Here is a 21,352-nt window from a genome sequence, read left to right as displayed (position 1 = left end):
TCTTGCATAGAAAACAACTAATTCAGAGAAACAAATAAGCTGAGTCTCTTTTCATCTCTGCTAAACATTACGTGCATTGTCAACCCTTAACTCCTTGAATGGGCAAAAAAAGAAGTAAATTAAAAAAAACCACAAATACAACTAGAATATAAAGCTTTAGCTGTAAATCAAGATTAAGCAAATATTTCCAAGACCAATCAATAGCACCACTTGAAAAAGCTTACATTACAAGCCATTCCAATTGTTTCCCAAGATGTTTACCTAAATTAGTTGAAAGGCCAAATTTTGTTCAACAAAAAATTTTAATTAAGCCTTGTGCTTGAAGTGTTTCTGCAATTATTCCCTTCGGTTCCATTAGGATGTAGCCCCAATTAAAATGAATTGTTAATATAGAAGATAACAGTTGCTGGTGGTACAAAATTGAAGATATGCCTCCATGTAATTTTAGATTATTCCTTGCTGTGAGATTTTGCAATTATTTTTTTGTCAATAATACTTTTTTCTATTCCCTTGCCAGTGAAATATTTTTAATCAGTTCACTCAAAGAACACTTAGTCTTTGCAAATGAGTAAGTTCTACAAATTAAATACTTTTTGTACCCTAGTATTCAGTTAAGTTTTCTTTATTAGTCAATTTTGTCATTGTAAAATAACAAGTGAAAAATTAATTTGGTCACAGGAATCTCTGACTGTAAGAACTGAATATTGTAACTGTGGGAAAAAAATCAGGACTTGATTCTTCAACATTGATTCATATCATCAGTCCTTACTCATGTGATTATGCTCACTGAGGGCTTATGTGTGTATATCTTTCTCATTAAGATTCTCTGTCTATGCTTGAGTTGTTTATAACAAGTCAATCTATCCTATCAGTCTTTCATGTTAATTTTTTTATCTATATTCTTAATCCATCATTCTTTTTTTAATAGTACTCTGCAGAACTGTAAGTGTTCTGTACTTCTTGTATTGGAAATTATGTGAAACTTGTCCTGATACAAAGCACAATTAAATTAGTGGTCAATTTTGATTTCAGTTCAACTTTTTGACAGATGGAGGAAAAAAAGGAACAGATATATTTGATGGCTAACAATAGTACCAATTCTAAATCCACAAGTAAACACACACACATGTTATCATTTGTCAGAGCATCGTGTGGATTACTTTCTTGGAAGTAAGAGAAAGTCATAATTCTACTTCTTTTTCAGTGTTGTTACAAATTCCTAAGAATATATAAAAATTGGACCCACTTTATCCTTTTGTATAGCGTAGCAGAGATCTTTAGAGTCCACCAATTACAATTTATAATAAAAAAAAACAACTCTACAAAAATGAATATTTGGAGGAATTTTGGCTTATGATTTACTAATATCTATCTCACCTTTTTCATTATTTGATTAGTTTTAAACTAAATTAGAAGTAAGAATTTGTTAACATTCATATTTAACTGTCCAAAGCTTTATGCACAATGTCCCAGAGCCTACCACCACATCTGTATGTGGGTTCATACAAATAATTGAGTACTGTGGTGAACTCAGTCTGTCCACCCCAGTGTGAAAACTTTTGCAGAGTCTGAAGTATATATCTTAAATCTGTGAATAGGTCTGGCATAAGGAGGTAGTCTGTGGAGTATTAATGGCTCATCATGAGAACAGAAGGAAACGACCACTCTCTGAATAAAGTATTTTAGCCTAGAGCTCAGCCCACGAGAGGTGGGTAATTTCTTCTGAAAGCTGAGAAGAGGGCAAGGACACAGGACAGGACCTTGTCTCACCCTGCTGGAAGGGGTGCTCATTCTCCTCCCCGCAGCCTCTCCTGCTAGCGCTGTGTGAGCAGCCAGCACACACTCCCCTCTCCTCTGCCCAGCCCTTACTCCTGAGCTGAACATAGCAGTCACTAAATGGTCTTCATAGCAAATCTTGCTAGTTACTGCCTGTGAGGGCTGTTGCCCAAAAGAAATGGTGGCTCAAATGTTTCTGGGAAGTGAGAGGCTGAAATAATCACATTTCAGAGGATTCAGGGAAGTGTGAAGAAATTCTCAATCCTTGGAGTCTTGGAGGACAGTTGGGAAACAGCTGACAGACATTTTGGGAGGCTATTCTTTTTTAGTCTTCACATTACAGGTACTACACCTAACCACAGAATAGCTGAGGTTGAAAGGGACCTCTGGAGGTCATCTTGTCCAACTCCACTGCTCGAAGCAGGGTCAGCTACAGCAGGTTGCTCAGGGCTGTGCCTAGTCAGGTTTTGAGCATTTTCAAGGACTGTGACTCCATGGCCTCTCCAGGCAACCTGTTCCAGTGTTCAATCTGTAAGGGCTTTCAGTAAAAAGAATTTTTCTTATGTTTAAATTGAATTTCCTGTATTCCAATTTGTGCTCATTGCCTCTTGTCCTCTCACTGAGAAGAGTCTGGCTCCATCTTCTCTACTCCCCCACCACCACTCCTGTCAGGTATTTATACACATTGATAAGATCACCCCTCAGTCTTCTCTTCTCTAGGCTGAACAGGCCCAGCTCTCTCAGCCTCTCCTTGACGAGGAGATGCTCCAGTCCCTTAATCATCTTAGTAGCCCTCCACTGGACTTGCTCCAGTAGCTCCATGTCTCTCTTGTATTGGGGAGCCCAGAACTAGACACAGCACTACAGCTGTGGCCTCACCAGGGCTGAGTAGAGGGGAAGGATCACCCTGATCACCATGCCCTTTCAGAGATTGTCAAGAGTGTCACTTCAATGACATTAGCTAGATCCTTCGGCACCCATGGGAACAACTGGTCAGGTTACAATGACTTGTGTATGTCCACATCCACCTCAATGGTCCATCAATGCCACACGGCAAGAGAATAGTAGCTATCACAATTCATACGGTCATATGAATATGGCTCAGCCTGGGCTTGGCTATAGAAGGAACGCAGATCTCATCAGTGCCCAAACACCTGAATGATATCATCCATGTCACCCACATGTACCATTCAAATGAAGCGGCTTTGGAGGATGGCCTCAGAGACCTTGATTGCTACCTTGTCCACGGTCAGCTCGAGTCACAGATTACAAGCTCCTCACAGGGCAGCAGCCTGATGAAGGTTCCAAAAATTTGTGCAAGGATGGGGAAGGTCTGGTGCCAGAATGTCCTCTGTGCCCTTTGCTGCCTGTCAGAAGAATGATGAGGGCTCACACATCCATTACTGCTGGTACACCATGGGCAAAGTGGTCACAGAGGCAAGGACACACGAACAGGGATTCTGCTTGTTTTTTTTCTTGTTGAAAAGAAAATTCAGAAGGATAAGAGTCAGTAAATTGAAGGTGATGTCTCAGCACAGCTGTTAAATCTACCCCTCTTCCCTCGTGGTATATTGCAAAGCTCATTGTACAAACTCAAGGTAAAGAGATAATCAAGCAGCAGGTACCATCATGTCACTCAAAAATGGCATGAGGAGAAACAATAATAAGAATTTTGCATGTGAAGGTTTATATGGGTAAAGATGAAGGGGGCAATGACATGTTAATAACATGGTAACATCGCTTGCATTAGATGAAAGGATTGTGTGGTACATTAGATACCCTTCAGAAAAATCTGAACCACATTTAAAGTGTTGTTGTTCAGTCTCAGGGGGCAGACTGTGTCTAATTGAAAGCAAATCTCCCAAACCACACATGATGGACATGTGAGGAGCTCAGTACCATCTGCTTTGCTACTGATCAAATAATTTTGCACCAGATTATTTGCCAGTGAAAATAGAGCCTCCTTGGAAAAAGTAATACTCTTCATTCTGACAAATTTAAAGCCCTGCTGAAGACACTGAGTCACCTATCCTGCTAAGGTTATAAGGTCAGTACATGAATAATAGTAATTTTATTAGCCAGATAGTATAGACTGTTAATCAGTTCAAGAGGATAGTAAGTTGCTTATGCATTTTGATAATATGTATATCATTACACTAACACTCTGGTCAATGAAGCTCTAATAATTTATATTTATTATTCATTATACCTTTATATATTTAATATTTATATGCATACATATACAGGTAAATGCTAGTTGAGAAGTATAGCTCTGACTGAGTTGCTGTCTTTCAGATGGACATAAAACTATGTGATAAGGGCTAAGACAATTTTTTAAAAGGTGAGAGGGAGGAAGAATTGTTAACTGGACTAATCTGGTAAAATTATGGCTCAAGTAACTACACTCTTATCTAAATTCCTCTACAGCTGGATGGAGTATACTACCTACTTTCCATATAGTGATGAAGAGACTGTGCCTTCCATTTTAAACCTTTGAAACGTTAGATAAACCCCTTCCCAAACTGTGAACCACTGAAAGATTTACGTAACAACTGGAAAATATTTTGATATCAGCCAGCAAAAGTATCTGCATATCAAAAAAATACAAACTATGACTTTTTACTATTCCAGCGTTTCACCATTATTTCCTTCTTGACATCCAACAGTTTGTTTTTTGTGCCAGGATTTTTAACACACCTATCCTATACATTTCCAGTGGGCTTGGCCTATTGTGATATATTGAGGACCCCACTGAGTTTTGGTTGCCTTTCTCCTTCCCTTTCAATATAGAACCTGAGTTACCTGAATTAAAGCTGTCCTTCTTGCTGATGAGTTCAAAAAAGACAAATCACATCAGAGAGTTCTTCCTAACATAGTGAAACAAAAAGTAAAGAGAAAGGAGTCTGCTCTCTGCACCCCTAGCTACTTCTGATCTCCTGTTCCCAGGCTTTTAAAACTGAAAAGCTAAGTGTTTTTCCCTCTCAGATTCCAAAGTGTCTACTTCCACAGCATCCTCTGCTGAATTTTCCCAGGCTGCAACTGACAGTCCAGACACCCACAGCATCATGTGACAAAAACCAGCTACACAAACAGCCCGGGGGAGCTTTGACAAAATACATGGAGTCAAGTCTCATACTGTAGCTGCTGCTTTGTCTTTACTTTTTATTGTTAGCGTTTTTCCTTTATCTCATTTTGTTGGGGCTACTAATTACTATTAAACAGCTAATTTTTACCATATATTTTACCACATACTAAGAGAAGGATATTTAATTCTTTATTTGTGTTTAAGAGCATGCCCTATATGAATACACAGTTCTGAAAGAGATTTTAAATGGCATCTGTACAGTCAGGTATGAAAGCAACTGCAGCTTAAACTAATGCCAAGGGGTAATGACAGCTTAATTGGCTTGGCTTGTTTGGCACTTCATAAATGTTTTTACAATGGTTCTTAGCAGATGAAGAGTCAGAAAACAAATTTCTGCAAGTTGCGGAGAAACTGCTATAAAATAGTAAAACACAGCCTGTTCAGGCCTTCCTAAAATCGATTCCCTATTCTACCATCTGTAATGTAACATTTCAGAAGATCTTAGCTGTAAATGCTATTTCTCTGATGGACAAGCTTCTTCTTTTGCTAAATAAATTTATATTTATATTACATTACAACAAACAACCTAGTACATAACAGTGGCTAAAAATGCTGCTATTTTTCAAGGAACCAGGTTACTTTTCTAGCAGGAATATTAAAACTGGGAGGGATTACCTAGGATGCATTTGTTGCTTTGTTAAAGATTTAGCATTAAACAAAGTAAAAAGGACCAATGCAATCTTTACAAGATGTTCTTCAGTGAAGCAAAAAATGGTGTCAGGTAATTGAAGAGATGTGACCTCTCTCTCTAATTTGCTGATTATGCAGGAGGAGTTCCTCACATGTAGTGTATTTTTCCAGATGTAACCTGCTCCAAAAACTAAGGATTTTGTTACATTCAGTATGTGAAACTGAAAAGGGGCATAAAGGAATAGGATATTAACAGCAGTAACACAGGTTGTTGAGGCAGAGCTAGAGGTGATTTTGTTGCCAAGGAACAATCATCATGCAGAGTCAAAGACAAGCTACACAACTCCTCAAAATGACAGAATAAGCAATAAGTGTGACTCTGTATCCTCTAAGAGAGAACCAGTTTTGTGCAACCACTTCGAGATCTGCCCCCTATGAACAGTTTTTTAACTATGTAATAGATGCCCCCTTACTCATAGGACATCCCAGATTATCTTCAAAACTCTCCTTTTTGCTACAGAAGACTGAAAAAGGAGCATGATGAGGCAGAAAATGGAAATATATGTTGCAAGCATCTTCACTAATGGATCTTTTCTGGTGACCTCAGACAATGGGGCTTCTTTTCATGAAGGTTGAGGTAGTCTCTCAAACACAATTCTTTTAGAAGTTTAAGGAAAAGACAGGATTGTCCGATACCACAGAGATTGCTCTATACAATGTCTGAGAGGTTTTTCCATTAAAGGCAGACAGAAAGTGTTATACCACTTTGCACAACTTTCCCAGAAAAGGAACACCAGTTTGTTTTTCTCCATTTTTCAGCCATTTTCTATGTCCCAGGGGAGTTCTAACTAAACGGAGGGAGAAAATAGATGGAGAAAAGATTGGAAATGAGAGTGACAGCTTAATACTAATTGCATTCAGCATAAATACAGAAGCTAACTGGAATCTCAAGATAAAAACTTGGCACTCATGAATTCTGGCATACAAATTCTGCTGTCCTGATGGTTGCTTTTACCAGTTAAAGCATATTTTAAATAATAACAGCAATTAAAAACCTGCTTTCAATTAAGACAACTGTCATACATTTTAAAATATCAGTTGGTGACAATTGAAGCCAATAGTTATGATACATTGCTTTTAACTAATATTTTTGTGCTCTATAGCATACTTTGCCCCCAAGCATTATAGCTAACAGTGGCATTTAAGGGCATCTAATTTAAGGGCAGTTCCTCTTTTTTTTCCATTTTTTTGAGCCTTACAAATTTTAGCAAGTGTTGCTAGGATTGTTACTTTCTCAAAGTGATGGCAAAACAAAAAAAAAGAAAGATAAGTGTAAATTCCATTTTCCTCCCTAAGTTTACTGTTATTCAGTTTTACCCTAGATATGTCTATTTAAAAGTACTAGGTATTCTTAAAAGCACAGAGCTCATCAGTGTTATTGAAAACAGCAATTGCCTCTGAAAATTCTGATACATTTAAGTATCCCCTAATAGCTCAACAGCAAAGAGAAAGCAATCTTCTTGAATTTAATATTGTTTGTCATCTACTATGAAAATCCACAGTGTATCTCAAACTGTTACCTTCTGTGCTTCAGTTTTATGCTTAAATTAGAATTTAATTATTCAAACGGGCTCACATTCTTCAACTCTATGGCTAAACTGCCAAGCAACTTCAAGGATTATTTAGACAAGCTGAGCACCTGAGAGCAAGACTGGCCCATGAGATAAAGAACTGGCTATTTTCAAGTCAAAACTGGTATACGGCGTAGATACTATGCAGAAGGCAGTAAAACCTACCATAACACAATCATTACAGGCTTGTGGATAAAGAGGCAGAAAGCAAAGGATATCATTTGATTAGCCTCCAACTTTATTAATTTGACTCATCTGGAAACTATCCAGCAATAATTCTTCCAATGAAGGTCATAATTCTTCCTTAACTTTTTCCACCTGGTACATGACTGCTATCAGTCCTACTTGGCTCTCAGCCCATTGTTCACTCCTTTCCAGTCTTTTCTTGTTCATTCCTTAAGGGACAAGGGCAAGGAGGTTGTTTTTTGTTACCTCAGACCATAGGAGCTCCAGCTTCACTCCCTCCATTGTCAGATGCTTTGCCTAACTTTGGCCCCTATTCCTGTTTATATCTACTCTGCTCCTGCTGCAGTCCAACATGCTGAGCTCTTCCTCATAGCCTGCTCCCTGAGAGCCTACGAAGGAAAGCAGAAAAATGCCAACAAACCCTAACTTTTTAAAATTCCTTCTCCACTTTCCCGCTCCTTCCAGAGTCCCCCAGCCCTCAACCAAAAAGAAAAGAAATTACCAGTTAATGAAATAGCTTTAGCACACCAAAATCTTCATTAGCAAATTTATCCTCAAACCAAGAAGTTAAGGCCATTGAGTCAGGACTTATATTCCTTAGATAAACCCTTTTGCTTACCATGCTAACCCAAATCATAAAGACATGCCATGAAGCCATGCTCCAGGATACCCTTGAGGAGACAAGTGGGACTGTGAGACCCTTAAGGAAAGTCATCCAAACAAAGATCATTGCTTTTATAGTTGCAGCACCTTCATTTTGGAGAGTCAAACCAAATATGAAATTTGTAAACCTGCTGTTACTAGTTGTTTTTCTCTGATAAACTTTTACCATACTCACTGGGATGTGGAGCACAAATGGAATTTAAGTTTTGACACATAAATGCTGTTTTCACACTAGTAAGCATAAAAACTGTATTGTAAATACAGCTAAGTGTTAAGGCAGTAAGCCTTTGACACTTTTGGAGTGAACACAATTTTCATTTTCCACCAGAAGAGGTAAAAGTGGTTAGTAATGATGGTGAATCTATTTATCTAGGAACACAGACTTGGCTAGACAGGAAATTTTGTATTAGTCGGATAACATTTCACTATTTATCGATTTATGTCTAAAATAAATGAGAATATGTTCTGTTGCTCTTGAGGTGGATGACATGAGATTGAAGTAGGTATTTTAATATCCTGTTTAATGTCAAGTTAGAAAATTAGATTCTTCCTTAACCTTTGAGTTTTAGTCATAGGAAGACTGATGGTTCAAGACCTCCCATTGTTTGAAGAGATACCATCTATTCAAATGAAAAGGGCTAACAGCCCCAAAAGGGCTGACAAAATCCTCACCCATTTATGGGAAAAATATTTCCTGACCATTGGGTTATTCAGGAAGCTCAATAATTCTGAAAGAATTCATGAACAACCATTTGCAAATATTTTTTAGAGGTAGGCTAAAGAAAGTGAAAGCCTGGATAGTGCTGCTAAAGTACTGCTCAAGCCCATACAGGCTTGTACAGCTTGGCACGGGGCTGTATGAGCCGTAGAGATTGTACCTGGAGAGAATGACTACATAAAAAGAAATAAAAGGGACAAATAGGTCCTATCAGAATGTGTAAAGAAAGAACAACAAAAAGCCATTGCCTGAGAACTTCATGTTTTGGGACAAATTCATTGCAATTCACTTCTACTATTGCTGAAGGGAAAAACAATATCTATTCATGTGAAAAGTCCTTCTTTTCTAGGTATAACACTGAAGTTAAAAAGAATCATGATGTATATTTTACAAAACAAAGATCCCACACTTCCTATTGCTTAAACAAACTTGACACATCAATGCAGAGTTCAAGACAATATATTATCCTGCTGCTTATTGCTAGACATTTGCACAGCAATCCCTGTCAGGAAACTGGTTTAAGATTTAAGAGACTGAATAGTAATGATTCCATAAATATTCTTCACTATTTAATACCTTCTGAAAATCATATTGTAGATCATCCTCCTAAGACAGCTTTGATGTCCATGAGCCTTCGTGAAGTCTTTCTATCAAAAGATTGTCTTTTGGTCTGGTTTGTTTAGTTCAGTTCATTACATATACTACATTTATCGGCTTAGAGATAGAAGATGAATGAAAATAAACAATGACACATTAGCAGTAAGATTCTTGTGGCAAAGACCTTTGCTTAGATGCCGTGGTTTCAATGCAATCACTGCACAATGACAAACTTCCTTTGTAAATGACAGATCTAATCATAAAGTTAAAATTATAGCTTCATCCCAAAAAAAGTGTGTTGAATACACAATGTCTATAGTATGTCTGGATGTGGCTGTGTCCCAACAAAATCATCCATATTAGCTCCTATTTATGAGTTGATTTATACTTTTTTATCTTTACATAACATGCATCATTTACTTACCCTTACATTCTGAGGCATTACAGTTTCTGCTGACATAGGTATTTTCCCAAAATAGAACATTACAGCAGTGCTCTGCTACACATTTTAGCCATGTGTATGTTTATTTTTTAATTTCTCTCTTGAACTTTCTAACTGTGAGAAGGCTGGGAAAGTGGAGTCATGGTGAATGAGAGTTTTTGCTTTTTTTAAAAAAAAAAGTGGAACTGTAGACACTTGATGTAACATTGAAAAATTCACAGCCTCCTACCTTGAAAACAAACATTTCCCGGCGAAGAATAGCTAGAGTGTTGAAGTTCCCATCACAGATGTTAGGTTTAGCTCCCGGATAGGAAGGTTTGTCACCAGTGGGTGGCTGGGGAGGTTTAGGCTGTCTGTCATTCTTCCGCGGGTCTGCTGGAGGGATTGAACGATGTGGGGGCACTGTTGGCAGAGGTCTTGTTGGTGGTGGGATCTTGTCAGGTGGACCTTTAAAAATAGCATAAGGATGTAATTTGCATGCCCATCGGTGGCATTCCAGAAAGAAATACACAATAAGAACCTTCTGTAAGCAGTGTAAAAGCTACAGCAGAGAGGGAATGGAAAAAGTGACCTAAGTCATGACCTAAGTGCCCTTCCCATGTTAAAAGGTATAATGATGAGTGAGCACTAGAGAACCGAAGCAGAAATGAAGCAGATTAACTTTACACTATTCAGAGTCTTCTTTCTTTATTGGAATAAGCTTCAGGATGCAAAGCCCTCCAATATTTAAGATGAGAACTAATTCATTGCATGTACTTCACCACCTGCAAAAGGTCTGCTTTGGTAAGGACAAAGTTTTTTTCTGTTGCTTAAGATATGGGGGGGAAAAAAAATACTGTACCTAATAAGACCATTGCCAGTCAATGTATTTGCAAACCATTGCAAAACTTCCAGCTTTCAAATCACACATGAATATGTTGCACACATGATAATTCCTACTGGCCTAATTTGTAGGCCAAGTAATATCTTCTTGTCCACCAGAGAAACGCTTATTTTCTGGTTTCTCGAGAAAGGAGTAGAAATACAAATTCCATATCATAGGAAAGGATATGTTTGTAGATTTCTACAATGCCCCTTGTTAAGTTTAAAAGCTCTTGAAACTGGACTTTAAATCTTAGGTAACCACATATACAAAAAACATAAGTCATGTCTTCTCTTGAATATTCTGAAACTAATCACTTTTTTAAAAAATTTAATTTTCCTATGAGTTTTACAAAGCCAGATAGCTGGAAGTTAAAACAATGGATTCAAAGGTAAATCAAGTGAAAAAGACTGCTCAAAACTAAAAACTAAAGCTCTGTACAGCAGTTTTAAAACATTTTTTTCTTCTATCAAATACATTTTAGGTCATAATATATAGGGTTTGATGACAGGTGAAATAACTATCACACTCATAATTTCTCTATCTGAGAGTCATATGGCCATTTTAGACAGATACTGTTCAGAACCCTAATGGTTTACTGAACGACTTACGGCAGATGTACCGAAAAAGTCTTTCCCTTTCCAGACCTATTACTACATCGAGTCATATTTTCTGTGTATAAAATGATAGAAAGTTTCAGCTGGATCAGCAGTATTTCTGGAAGCAAGACAATTTTTTTAATTTGCTCACTCTGTTTATCTGTCTCTCCAAATCATTTAAATATACAATCAGTTTTGACATTAAAAAATAAGCATCATTTGCATAACAAGCTTCAAGAAGAATTTTGAATATTGCGATAACTCTAACACTGAAAAAATGGCATTTGAATTTTTGACACGTGTTCAAAATAAGTATCCTTTTAAAGAAAGATTATTTACTGATCAACCATTTAAGGAAATGTTAAACTCCTCAAATGATTGTCATACAATTAAAGAAGGCATTTATTTCATTCATAATTTTAAGGCTTGTGACATTTATAATTTATAGCTAATCATGGTGTTTTGAGGATTATTGCAGACCAAAGTAATTATTTTAATAGGTATGACATTTTTATTGAGGCATATGATTCCAGATCACCTTTTGATTTTAAGAGAAGGAGCAGAGGAATCAGTTCGCAGTAGCTCATGTTGGAAAAATTTTATATCCAAACCAAAGTTTTCATATGCCATTTGGTGGTCATGTCAGATATCACTTCCCCAGGGTAGCACATTTCTCCTAATGTATCGCTCACAGCTGTTAGAGCTTAGCAGTAAGTGTATGGACAACGTATTCTTGTCTAGCCCTCAAGTCTAGACTACCAACTTATGAGGTCATGAGAAAAAACTTTCCTGTCCAGCTAATCATATAGGAAAAAAAACAACCAAACAAAACTCAATCAGCCAATCACTTTGAAAGCTTTTCAAGCTTTATGAAAATAACTGAGTGTATCAATACTTGTTAATATAATATTTTCAAAAGCTTGTTAATATAAAACATTCCACGAAAGTTGAGAGTTTTAATCACTGATACAATAATTGTTCACCAACATAAGTGTCTTTTATAGCAGCAAAGATAAGCAAGCAGTGGCCCTGATAATATTTAATTAACACTGAGAGAACCACTTAAACTTTTAAACTGAAAAAAAAGAATACCAAATTGAACACAAATGCAAAATTAATTGGGAAAGTTAACCATAGCAGTTCCCAATGATATATGCTGGATACATGGCATTAATGTATGGATAGCAAAGATTTTTCACTGAAGAAAAGAAAAAAATGATTCAAAACTCTAGACTATTTAACAGAAAACTGAAGAACCAAAGTCTTTAAAACCAAGAACAAAAAGATGTCTTTGAAAACATAGGGAAGAGTAGTATAGGAGTTAGTGTAATATGCAGCCTGTAATCAGATTAATGTTATTGTTTTGTTTTGTTTTTTGAATTTCCAATTACCTTGCCTTCTCAATTAATTCAACGAATTCAGAATTTATGTACACCAGATGCATCTTTTATTTCAGGCCACACACATGAAAGAACAGTATTTTAAAGAAGTGGGACTCTTTCCTCCTATGTAGCTCAAAATCTTGGTCTGGTAATAACATTCTTTTGAGATCAATTTGTTATATTTATCACAAGAAAGGGTTGTCTAGGACCACAAAATTGCTCTACCCAGGGAACTGTTTGGTATTATAACTGATAAACTGAGAAGCAATCAATTCGTCCAGTTATAGGAGCTTGGAGTACTGTGGAAATAAGATCGTTATGGTTAAGACCTGCATTTCTTAATATTTTAATAGTTTGGAATCCCTTTGCAGATATTTCCTTTACAGCCTTTTAAAATATTTAAGATTGCCATGCCAGCTGAGTGCAAATTTAAATGCAAGTTGTGAACATTGAAGAACAAAGTAAAAGAGCTTCATCATAATCTTTGGCTTTCTCACAAGCAGGCCTTTGGGATTGTGATCAGAAAGTCTACATTAACAAACTTCTTGGGGAAGCTGAGTGGACAGAAGATTCTCAAATGTATTCTAAAATGAGAACCTGAAATTATTTAATAAAAATATGGCATACCGTATATCTTCTGGATGCCCTGTAAATCATCATTAGGTAGTTTGAAGTTGTCAGTTTCCATATACTGGTAAAAGGGAGCCATGATTGCGGTGGGATCATTAGAATGCTCCAAGCCCAGAGCATGTCCCAGTTCATGCACTGCAACTAGAAACAGATCATTTCCTATGGAAACAAGAAGGGGGAAAAATCTTTGAAACCATAAGCATAGTAATAGAAATAACACAAGTGGAGGACTCTTGACTTGAAAGACGTTTTCATGGATTTTGAATTTTACAAGGTAATGCTGTACAATAAAGCAAAAGGATAATGCTGTAGCAATGGCAGTCTTCCTTTTTTTTTTTTTTTTAATGAGACAACACTTATTATTATTAGGTATAATGTGTGATACTCTTATGGATACCATAAATGTATTGAGCTTTGTTTAACTTGGTTAAAGGGTTAGCACAGACACACATAGTTGGTGCAGAGTTCAAGTGTCATACCTCAGATCTAGGCTTATGTGCAACTTTAGACTTCAGGTTGATGCTACAATGAGCCTGAGTGAAAATGCTTACGTCAAGACAGAGTCATCAGTTCCAAAGGGCAACTATCCCTGCTATGTGTGTGGTAAACTTTATAAACTGAGGACTACCTGTTTAGGACAAAGTATGTAGAGAACCTTAGTCATTCAACTGCTGGTAATCAGACCCCTGCTGATTATTTGTACATGTTGTCTATTTCTGAATCACAATTACTGAAATCCTAATGAGAAAAATCTGGGTGTCATGCTATCCTTCTCAAAATAGGACACATTTATTTCATTGTGTAATCCCCTTACATGTATAATTATTTACATAAGTATTAGAGCCTTTTGATTTACAGAGATCTAAACAGTAAAATATCAGACTCATGTTATAGACTAATTTCACTTTTTCATTATTCCTTTCCAAACATATCATTTTTATTACAGGGTATTGGAAGCAATTAGAAAATTTGAGAGTCAAATTATAGCACTCTTAGAAGCGAACACAAATTGAAATCAATGGGACTATTTCTATAAAGGTTCCAGAGCTGGACCTCTATGGTATTCATTTCATCTAATTTTATCCATTTAAGAGTTAGACAGCTCAGCTTATTTTTCTAAGTGTCTTTTATACAGATTCTGTCTGTAGTTAACCTGTCCTATAATGAGACTGTGGGAAAATGTTTTACATTAGGAAAACAGTTCCAGACACTGGAAGAGAGGCACATCCAGAATTATTGCTCATTTTCATTTCAGGCATCTGTCTAAGGATGGGATGAATCATTTTCTGGAAGTGTGTTCCTGACACACTGACTACAGAAGTATTCGAGATCACTAGCTTATGCTGGACACCTAACTTCTAGGCAGCTGGAGTTAGGTGTAATGAGTCCCACCTGCAGTAGATGGCTTCTTGTTGAAATATCAGTATTAACAATGAAAAAGTGAAACTGTAAAAAAGTGGAAAAATATAAAGCCCACACCATGGTCTAGTGGAGAGTTTAATTGTACACTGGGACAAGAAAATGCTCAGAGTTAACTCTTATCCTATGTTTTATAAATTCTTTGGGGGTGGACAGTTATTTTCCACTGCTGACACATCATGCACTGGAATTCCAGTACTATTATCATATTAGTAGTAATAACACAAAAAAAGTTGGATTTAGCAAAAATTTTTTACATATATATATGTATATAACATTGAGGACATAGCTGACAGCATTTCAATTTTTCAACTATTTCCTTTCACTGACATGAAGAAATAAACTTTCTCCCAAGTACATATGAAAAGGGAAACATTTGGCAGTAAACGTCTTCATGATGTATGGAGCCATGCTGGTGTTTGTAAAATAAGTGTTTGATTGAAAGCATGGAAACAGTCATAGCTAAAACTCAGTGCTTAGCTGACAGAGTCTTTTCTTGTCTTTTTTGGCTCTTAATCCAGAAATATGAAAACTAAATGCTTATGCTGTTTTATGCAGTGCAGTTGTGCAGAAAAATCATGTCTTTCAAAAATTAATGTGACTTAATATGCTTCCAAAAATGAGAAAAGTTTATCCTATCACTTGTAATTGTATCCTATCACAGGTCTGAGGAGCTTGACTGTCTCTGTGGGGAATGCTTTTGATATTTGAATGTGCCCTTCCATATCCAGCCACATCTGTTAATCCCATATGAATAATCCACAACTAGTGTAGCTAACCTCAGCCTTGGAAGTGATGCACAGGAGCAACTCTGTAATGGTTTTCATTCTGCAGCTATAGAGGAGTAATTAATATCATTTAAAAAAATGGTAGGCTTAAGATTGAAAGACACAGATGAAGAAGATGCTACTGTACTATAACTACTGTACTGTGACATAGCTCACATTATTTTGCAATTCTTTTCTGCATTTTATAGAAGTTTGAGTTCTGACCCAAGTTTATTACAATAAAACATTTTTTTGTGTGGCATTAACATATGTTTGAGATGTAATTCTCCTGCTCTTTGTGCCTTGAGAAAGGAAAACTTGCCTTCTTAGGTTTCCAACAGCATAATTAAGAACATTAACCACTCGAAGTCCTTGCTTTAATAATCGTATTAATAAGTTGGTCACAGTACTTGTTAAACCAGTTTTAAATAATTTTAAACTAATAAAAAGTTGATTCTGTCAGTGCTATTAGGCTGGTCAGTATGGGTTGGCCAAAGTTGTGCCCAAGAGGCCTCACTTGGTGGGGGTGTGGAAAGGAAGGGAGGGGTTGAGAACTGAACTTTTTATAATTTCTAAACTTTCAAGAAGTTGTAGCTAATAGTCTTGGAAGAGTCTACTTCATCCCTCTATTTGTGCCAGTAATGCAATGCAAGAGGAAACAATAAATCCTCTGGTTTTCAGTCCCCATTGAGCATAAAGATCCCCAGGAATTTCCATATCTTGTTCCATGTTGAACTTGAGGCTGTGTGAACCACACAGGAAGCGGGTAAATAAATAAAACACACTGTCATCTACTGGCATGTGTTCCTTCTGGGAGCACAGATACTTATCACATGGTAGAGTACTTCCAAAGTGATTCTCAACTATAGCGGGACTACATCAGAGAATCAGTGTTACACAGGGGATTGTTGTTTCGTAGTCTGTCTTTTTCTCCTGCTCTTTTGGGTGAGGGTGATTACGTTGAAAAAGAAATTCAGCATCTGCCTGGCCCTGCTAGACTTAGTTAAAGCCTAAGTCCCAAACGGAAAAAGGCAGAACAACTGTGAAGACTAATTTCGACTTTCTGCAATGCAACTCGTAGCCATCAGGGGAGCTATTAAATGCAGGAATGCAAAGATAGAGCAGCCCTTGGCACAAAGGGACAAGGGGGAAGGGAGAAGGTCACAGGAAAGAGCTGGGAGAATAATAGGCTTGCCTGGGGTGACAGAGTGATTTAACAGGGAACATATTTTCTACTTATAGTCAAATAGCCCCATTATTCATAACAAAATTTCCATCAAGAGTCATGATTGTCCCCAGGGTATCTTGAGTTTAAACTGACCTAAATAACTTATTACAGTGGAAACTGAGGTTTAAACCAGTTCAAGATGTGTCATGTGAGACCAGTGCAGGTAGGACTCACTAGTGGCACAGTTTGCATCCTCTTTCCTTTCTGTATAATCAGATTTCTCCACTTTGGCAGCAATTATTCAGTCCTTCTGTGCTCTGGGGATCAGACTTTGGGGAGCTGACTTGCCTTCAACATCGCAACATGCTGTGTCTCACCGGGCTATCGAGAGTGCAGAAGGATAACCCTAAGAGCACTCCTCCTTGTCTCCAGGCCGAGCAGAAGCATGCTTTCCCCAAACCATTCCATAGTTGAGTATCCATTATCCCAGTAGAAGCATATACTTTAGTCCACTTGGCTAAATGAAGCACTGTCTCGAAAACTTTAACAAGCCATGAGCACTGGGAGTTAAACTACATCTGACTATGATGGCTTTTAAACTAAAAGTTGCCACTGAAGGATATGCAATGGTGAATATTCAGTGTGATAATTTCAGTTACATCTCATTGTGTTTCTATAGGGTAGTAGAGAAATATTGCGAATTATATTTCAATAGGTCCAGATGTGTGCATCTCTGTTCTGTGTTACTACCACACAAACTTGGAATAAAATGGGTATACGCTCAAACAGATTGTGATTAATTTTCTTATTTTATCTCAGGTTCTATTTCACAAGAAAAAAAAAAAAAGATCCTGGGACCGTGTGTAAGGAACCTAGAAAAAATGATGATTTTTATCCTGACACTTTTCTCTGAGGCTATGAACTATTTTAGGCATTAAATCTGCCTGACTTTACAATCACTGGCCAAACTCCAGAATATAAATATGTATTAATATATCAAATATTCAACAGCCAGCACTGTGGAGCATGGTGCATGTAGAAGCCTTTCTCTGCAGCTAATACATACACTATTTTTCATGTCTCCAGACAAACAGCGCTAATATGTTTGTCCACAGCAAACTATTAACAAATTCTCATTCTGAAGACATTCAGAATGTTTTAAAAGGTATGTGAGCTTAATTTAGAAAAGCAGTGTCTTAATGCCTTAGCAGCCCTTAGACTTATCACCTTGCCACCTTTTTGGAGCTGCTCTAAATGACACCCCAACACATGTCACCTCGATCTTCTCCTTGACAAGTAACTGCTATAACACACTGAGCTCAAGAGCTGTCCATCACTTAAACATCATGTGACCTCAATTCTGAAGACATTCACATCCAGAGGGAAGTAAAAAAGCCTAGAAGCTGGATTTTAAATGACAACCAAACTCAAAAACTACAAAACTGTTTTCTATACAAACATGCTATTTTTTTCAAAGATTATTATTATTCCTCTTCATTTTTCCTGTGATGCAGACAGATGATTTCAGATTAAATCCATATAAAGCTGAAATGTTAATTTGTACGAGAAAGACTTCTGTTGCAGTCCTAATACTTACAAGACAGTACTCCAAAGTACTGAAGCTTCAAGTTCATCAGAAAATATTACATGTGTACTGTCCATGAACGTGTCTGATGTATTTACAGTTTTCATTTTCATTAGTCGCTTCATTCTTACCATTCACTTACCAAACCAAAGCCACTAATCTCAACTGTCTGAACTTTTTTCTGCAAAGTTTAGAATAAGATTCTTACTGCTACATAGCACCCAGAAAAAAATGTTATATATCTTTGTTATTATTATTATTTGCAGACAGGACAGAATTTTGAACAGGCTATTTTAACAGTCAGTGGTAAAAGGAAGATTCTTTCTCTCTCTGATGTGATTGCAACAGAGCAATATTGAGCATGTACTTAAGTATACTATTACATAAGCACAATATATAACGTTGTATATAGAGAGCATAGATGCACCTAAATGTGAACCATAGGCATACTCTTACCCCCTAAAAGGTGCCACATTTTACAGTCTAAGGAAGCATATGCAGTTGCTTTAAGTGATCATCCCAAACTTCTGTCATTGTCACTAAAATTTGGTAGCTTTGTGGTTATTTTGGGAGGAAATTTTAGTGGAAAGATGGAACTGAGATGATTCAGTAGCTTTGAAAAGCAAAGATTAAAAACTATACTTTTGTATTTTTAAATAAAAATGTATAATATATATAGTGTCTCTATTTTCTATGTAAACTTACTGTACCTATTTTGTATACACAGTATTTTAAACGATCATTTTTCAACAACTTATATCTATACATTTAGCCATTTTTCCATTGTGAAAAAGAGAAGAACATAAAAATATACTGTTTTCCACTCTATTATTACATATTCTAATATATACACTAAAATATTTGCAAACTAACTGATATGTGTACGCTTGCAAATAGAAAGGGAAGTACAGACAGTTTGTTATATACAACTTGCATACTCTGTGTATAATTTATCATACTCACACCCACACATATACATTTTTAAAAAAACTATTCTATTTAAAATGGGCCAACAGCTTAGTGTGAGATTTAAACTTGCTCGCCTGAAATTTCACAAGGGGATATTCCTACTGGGCAGGAAGGTCTTTTGGTGTTTCAGTGATCATTGTTGGGATTTGTTAAGGACATGTGAGTTTAGAGGTATGTATGTCATGTCTGGCAGTATTCTACTGGTTCTGCATATTGTGGGCATAATGTAGGAGAAGTCAGGAACCTGATAAATAACACTTTTGAAAGGAGCCTGCATTCTTTCAGAATACAGATCAGCATGAGTTTTAGAAGGCAAGGTCATGCAATGGGGTAAGAATTTCTGCCTCACTGCTTACATTTATTACCAAGTTCCTTCTACAGCTTTCTACTAAATACCTTGAAGTGGGTGAAGTGGGTGGAATTAATTACTTAACATATTCTTATTTTTCTTTCTAAAAAGGTAAGGGTGTAAGGATCTTTCCTTTTTTTTTTTTTTTTTTTTTTTTTTTTTTTTTCTTTCCCCACAGTCTCAGTCACTACTACTGAAAGGTTTCACAGACTATTCTGACTGGTGAATTGATACCAGCTTCTCTAAAGAGTGAGAAGTGAAGCAGATGGAGATAATCCCAGAGGAGGTAAGGGACACACTAGAGCAGGCTGCTTCTTCAGAAGACGTGTAGATATGGTGGCGAGGGTTCCTTCTGCAAATATAGTGCTTATGGCTTGGTTTCACACTTTGAGGAAACCCTGCTGCAACAGTGAGCCTAACAACCTAAGAACATCCACACTTGTATTGAATCTCCAGCTCCTGGGATTAACTTCTTCAGCACTCATGTCCAATACTGAATTTGCATACTATTCACAAATGGCATTTGCATTCAGATAGTAATAAAGCCATATCAATTAACAGATTGAAAAGTTCTATTTTGAGGGGGTTCATGGTCATTTTTAGATACTGAATATTTTAAATAAAGCAAGTTAAAATTACATCAGAATATTGCATTTTGCTAGGAAAGGAGATTTTTCATAAAGTCTTCCAGCTAGCTCACACTAGCAAAAAGATTTAAAAATACAATGGTCTTTCTTATAACATTGCAAATAACTAGGAAGCTAAATAACATTTGCTCTATATTTCCAGTAGGCTCAGTGCAATTGCAAATGCTGCAAATACTGTACCAGCCTTATCTATTTATACTCTTTCCTGTCTTCTCTTTGTTGCTGTTTTTAGTTGTTGCTGTGGGAACAATAAGCTGGAGAAGTATTTAAAACTCCTTTCTGAAGGCTATGAGAAGGAACACATGCTGGGACTGAAGATTTGGATATGCATATGAAAAGAGCATGCATCACGGCAGTTCTCAGCTTTCCTCCGCTTCTGTCCTTGAGCATCATTCCCATGAAGAGAATGGACAACTTCCTACCACTCCTGAGTGAGTGCCAGCGTGGGGGATGAGAAAAGTAAAAGGACCTTCACTATACACGTGCCCATAGTAAAATCAAAGCCTTGCTTTTGATGACAACAAATGTAGGCTTTGTTTTTAAGTCACTCAGCTAAAAGGCTGGCGTGCTAAAGTCGTGGCTGCTCTTGTTTTGAAGGGATGATTTTTTTTTTCTCCATTTCCCTTAATGTCCTGTGTATTCTACTATAAAGAGAAAAATGTGTAATTCCTGGGAGGAAGGTCAAAGCGACGCTGCCAAGATTCACAATAGATGTAACTTGCCATGGGGCAGAAATCAGCAAGGGGACTACAGATAACTGAAATCCCTGCAACAGAACTTATGTACAATTTAATTTATGTATAAATCCTGTGTTGGCTCTCTCCAGAGATGAACTTTTACCCTGTGTCAGTTAAACTACTGAGAGTATTATCCTCTAGCTTAACTCACACTAAGCCCATCAAAAACAGGTTATCATCATTCTTACCCCATCGTTATATCTACTTAACATGTATATATGACTTTTCAATTTTTTAAAGATAAAATAACATAGTGTTGTATATATATTTGGAGCTTTTATATATGGATAGCTCTTCTCCACCTTTTATTTTACTTGTTTAATTTATATTAAGGAAAAAATGCCTAGATGGAATTGCCTGTATTTTTTTCTTGGACAAGTGATAAAAAACCAGGGAATTTAGTGTCCTAAATGGCAAAGTTAGGAGAAGAAAAAAAAATCATTACAAATC

The 21,352-nt window shown here is 36.7% G+C and overlaps 1 protein-coding gene across 2 annotated transcripts in view; it reads right to left on the bottom strand.

The window, feature by feature from the left end:
- The window catches only part of MMP16 (matrix metallopeptidase 16), a 190,955-nt gene that overhangs the window by 49,298 nt on the left and 120,305 nt on the right, over nucleotides 1–21,352 (bottom strand). For both annotated transcript variants that reach the window (XM_026099840.2, XM_064507778.1), the window contains 2 exons: nucleotides 13,259–13,420; nucleotides 10,018–10,235 (listed from right to left, as the gene is read on the bottom strand). In XM_026099840.2, the coding sequence (XP_025955625.2) occupies nucleotides 10,018–10,235; nucleotides 13,259–13,420 (380 nt within the window). The remainder of the gene's footprint in view (nucleotides 1–10,017; nucleotides 10,236–13,258; nucleotides 13,421–21,352) is intronic.

This window comes from Dromaius novaehollandiae, chromosome 2, assembly GCF_036370855.1.
Source record: "Dromaius novaehollandiae isolate bDroNov1 chromosome 2, bDroNov1.hap1, whole genome shotgun sequence".
Lineage (NCBI taxonomy): Eukaryota > Metazoa > Chordata > Aves > Casuariiformes > Dromaiidae > Dromaius > Dromaius novaehollandiae.
Note: the sequence above shows the minus strand (reverse complement) of the source record. Positions and strands in the feature narration are given on the sequence as shown.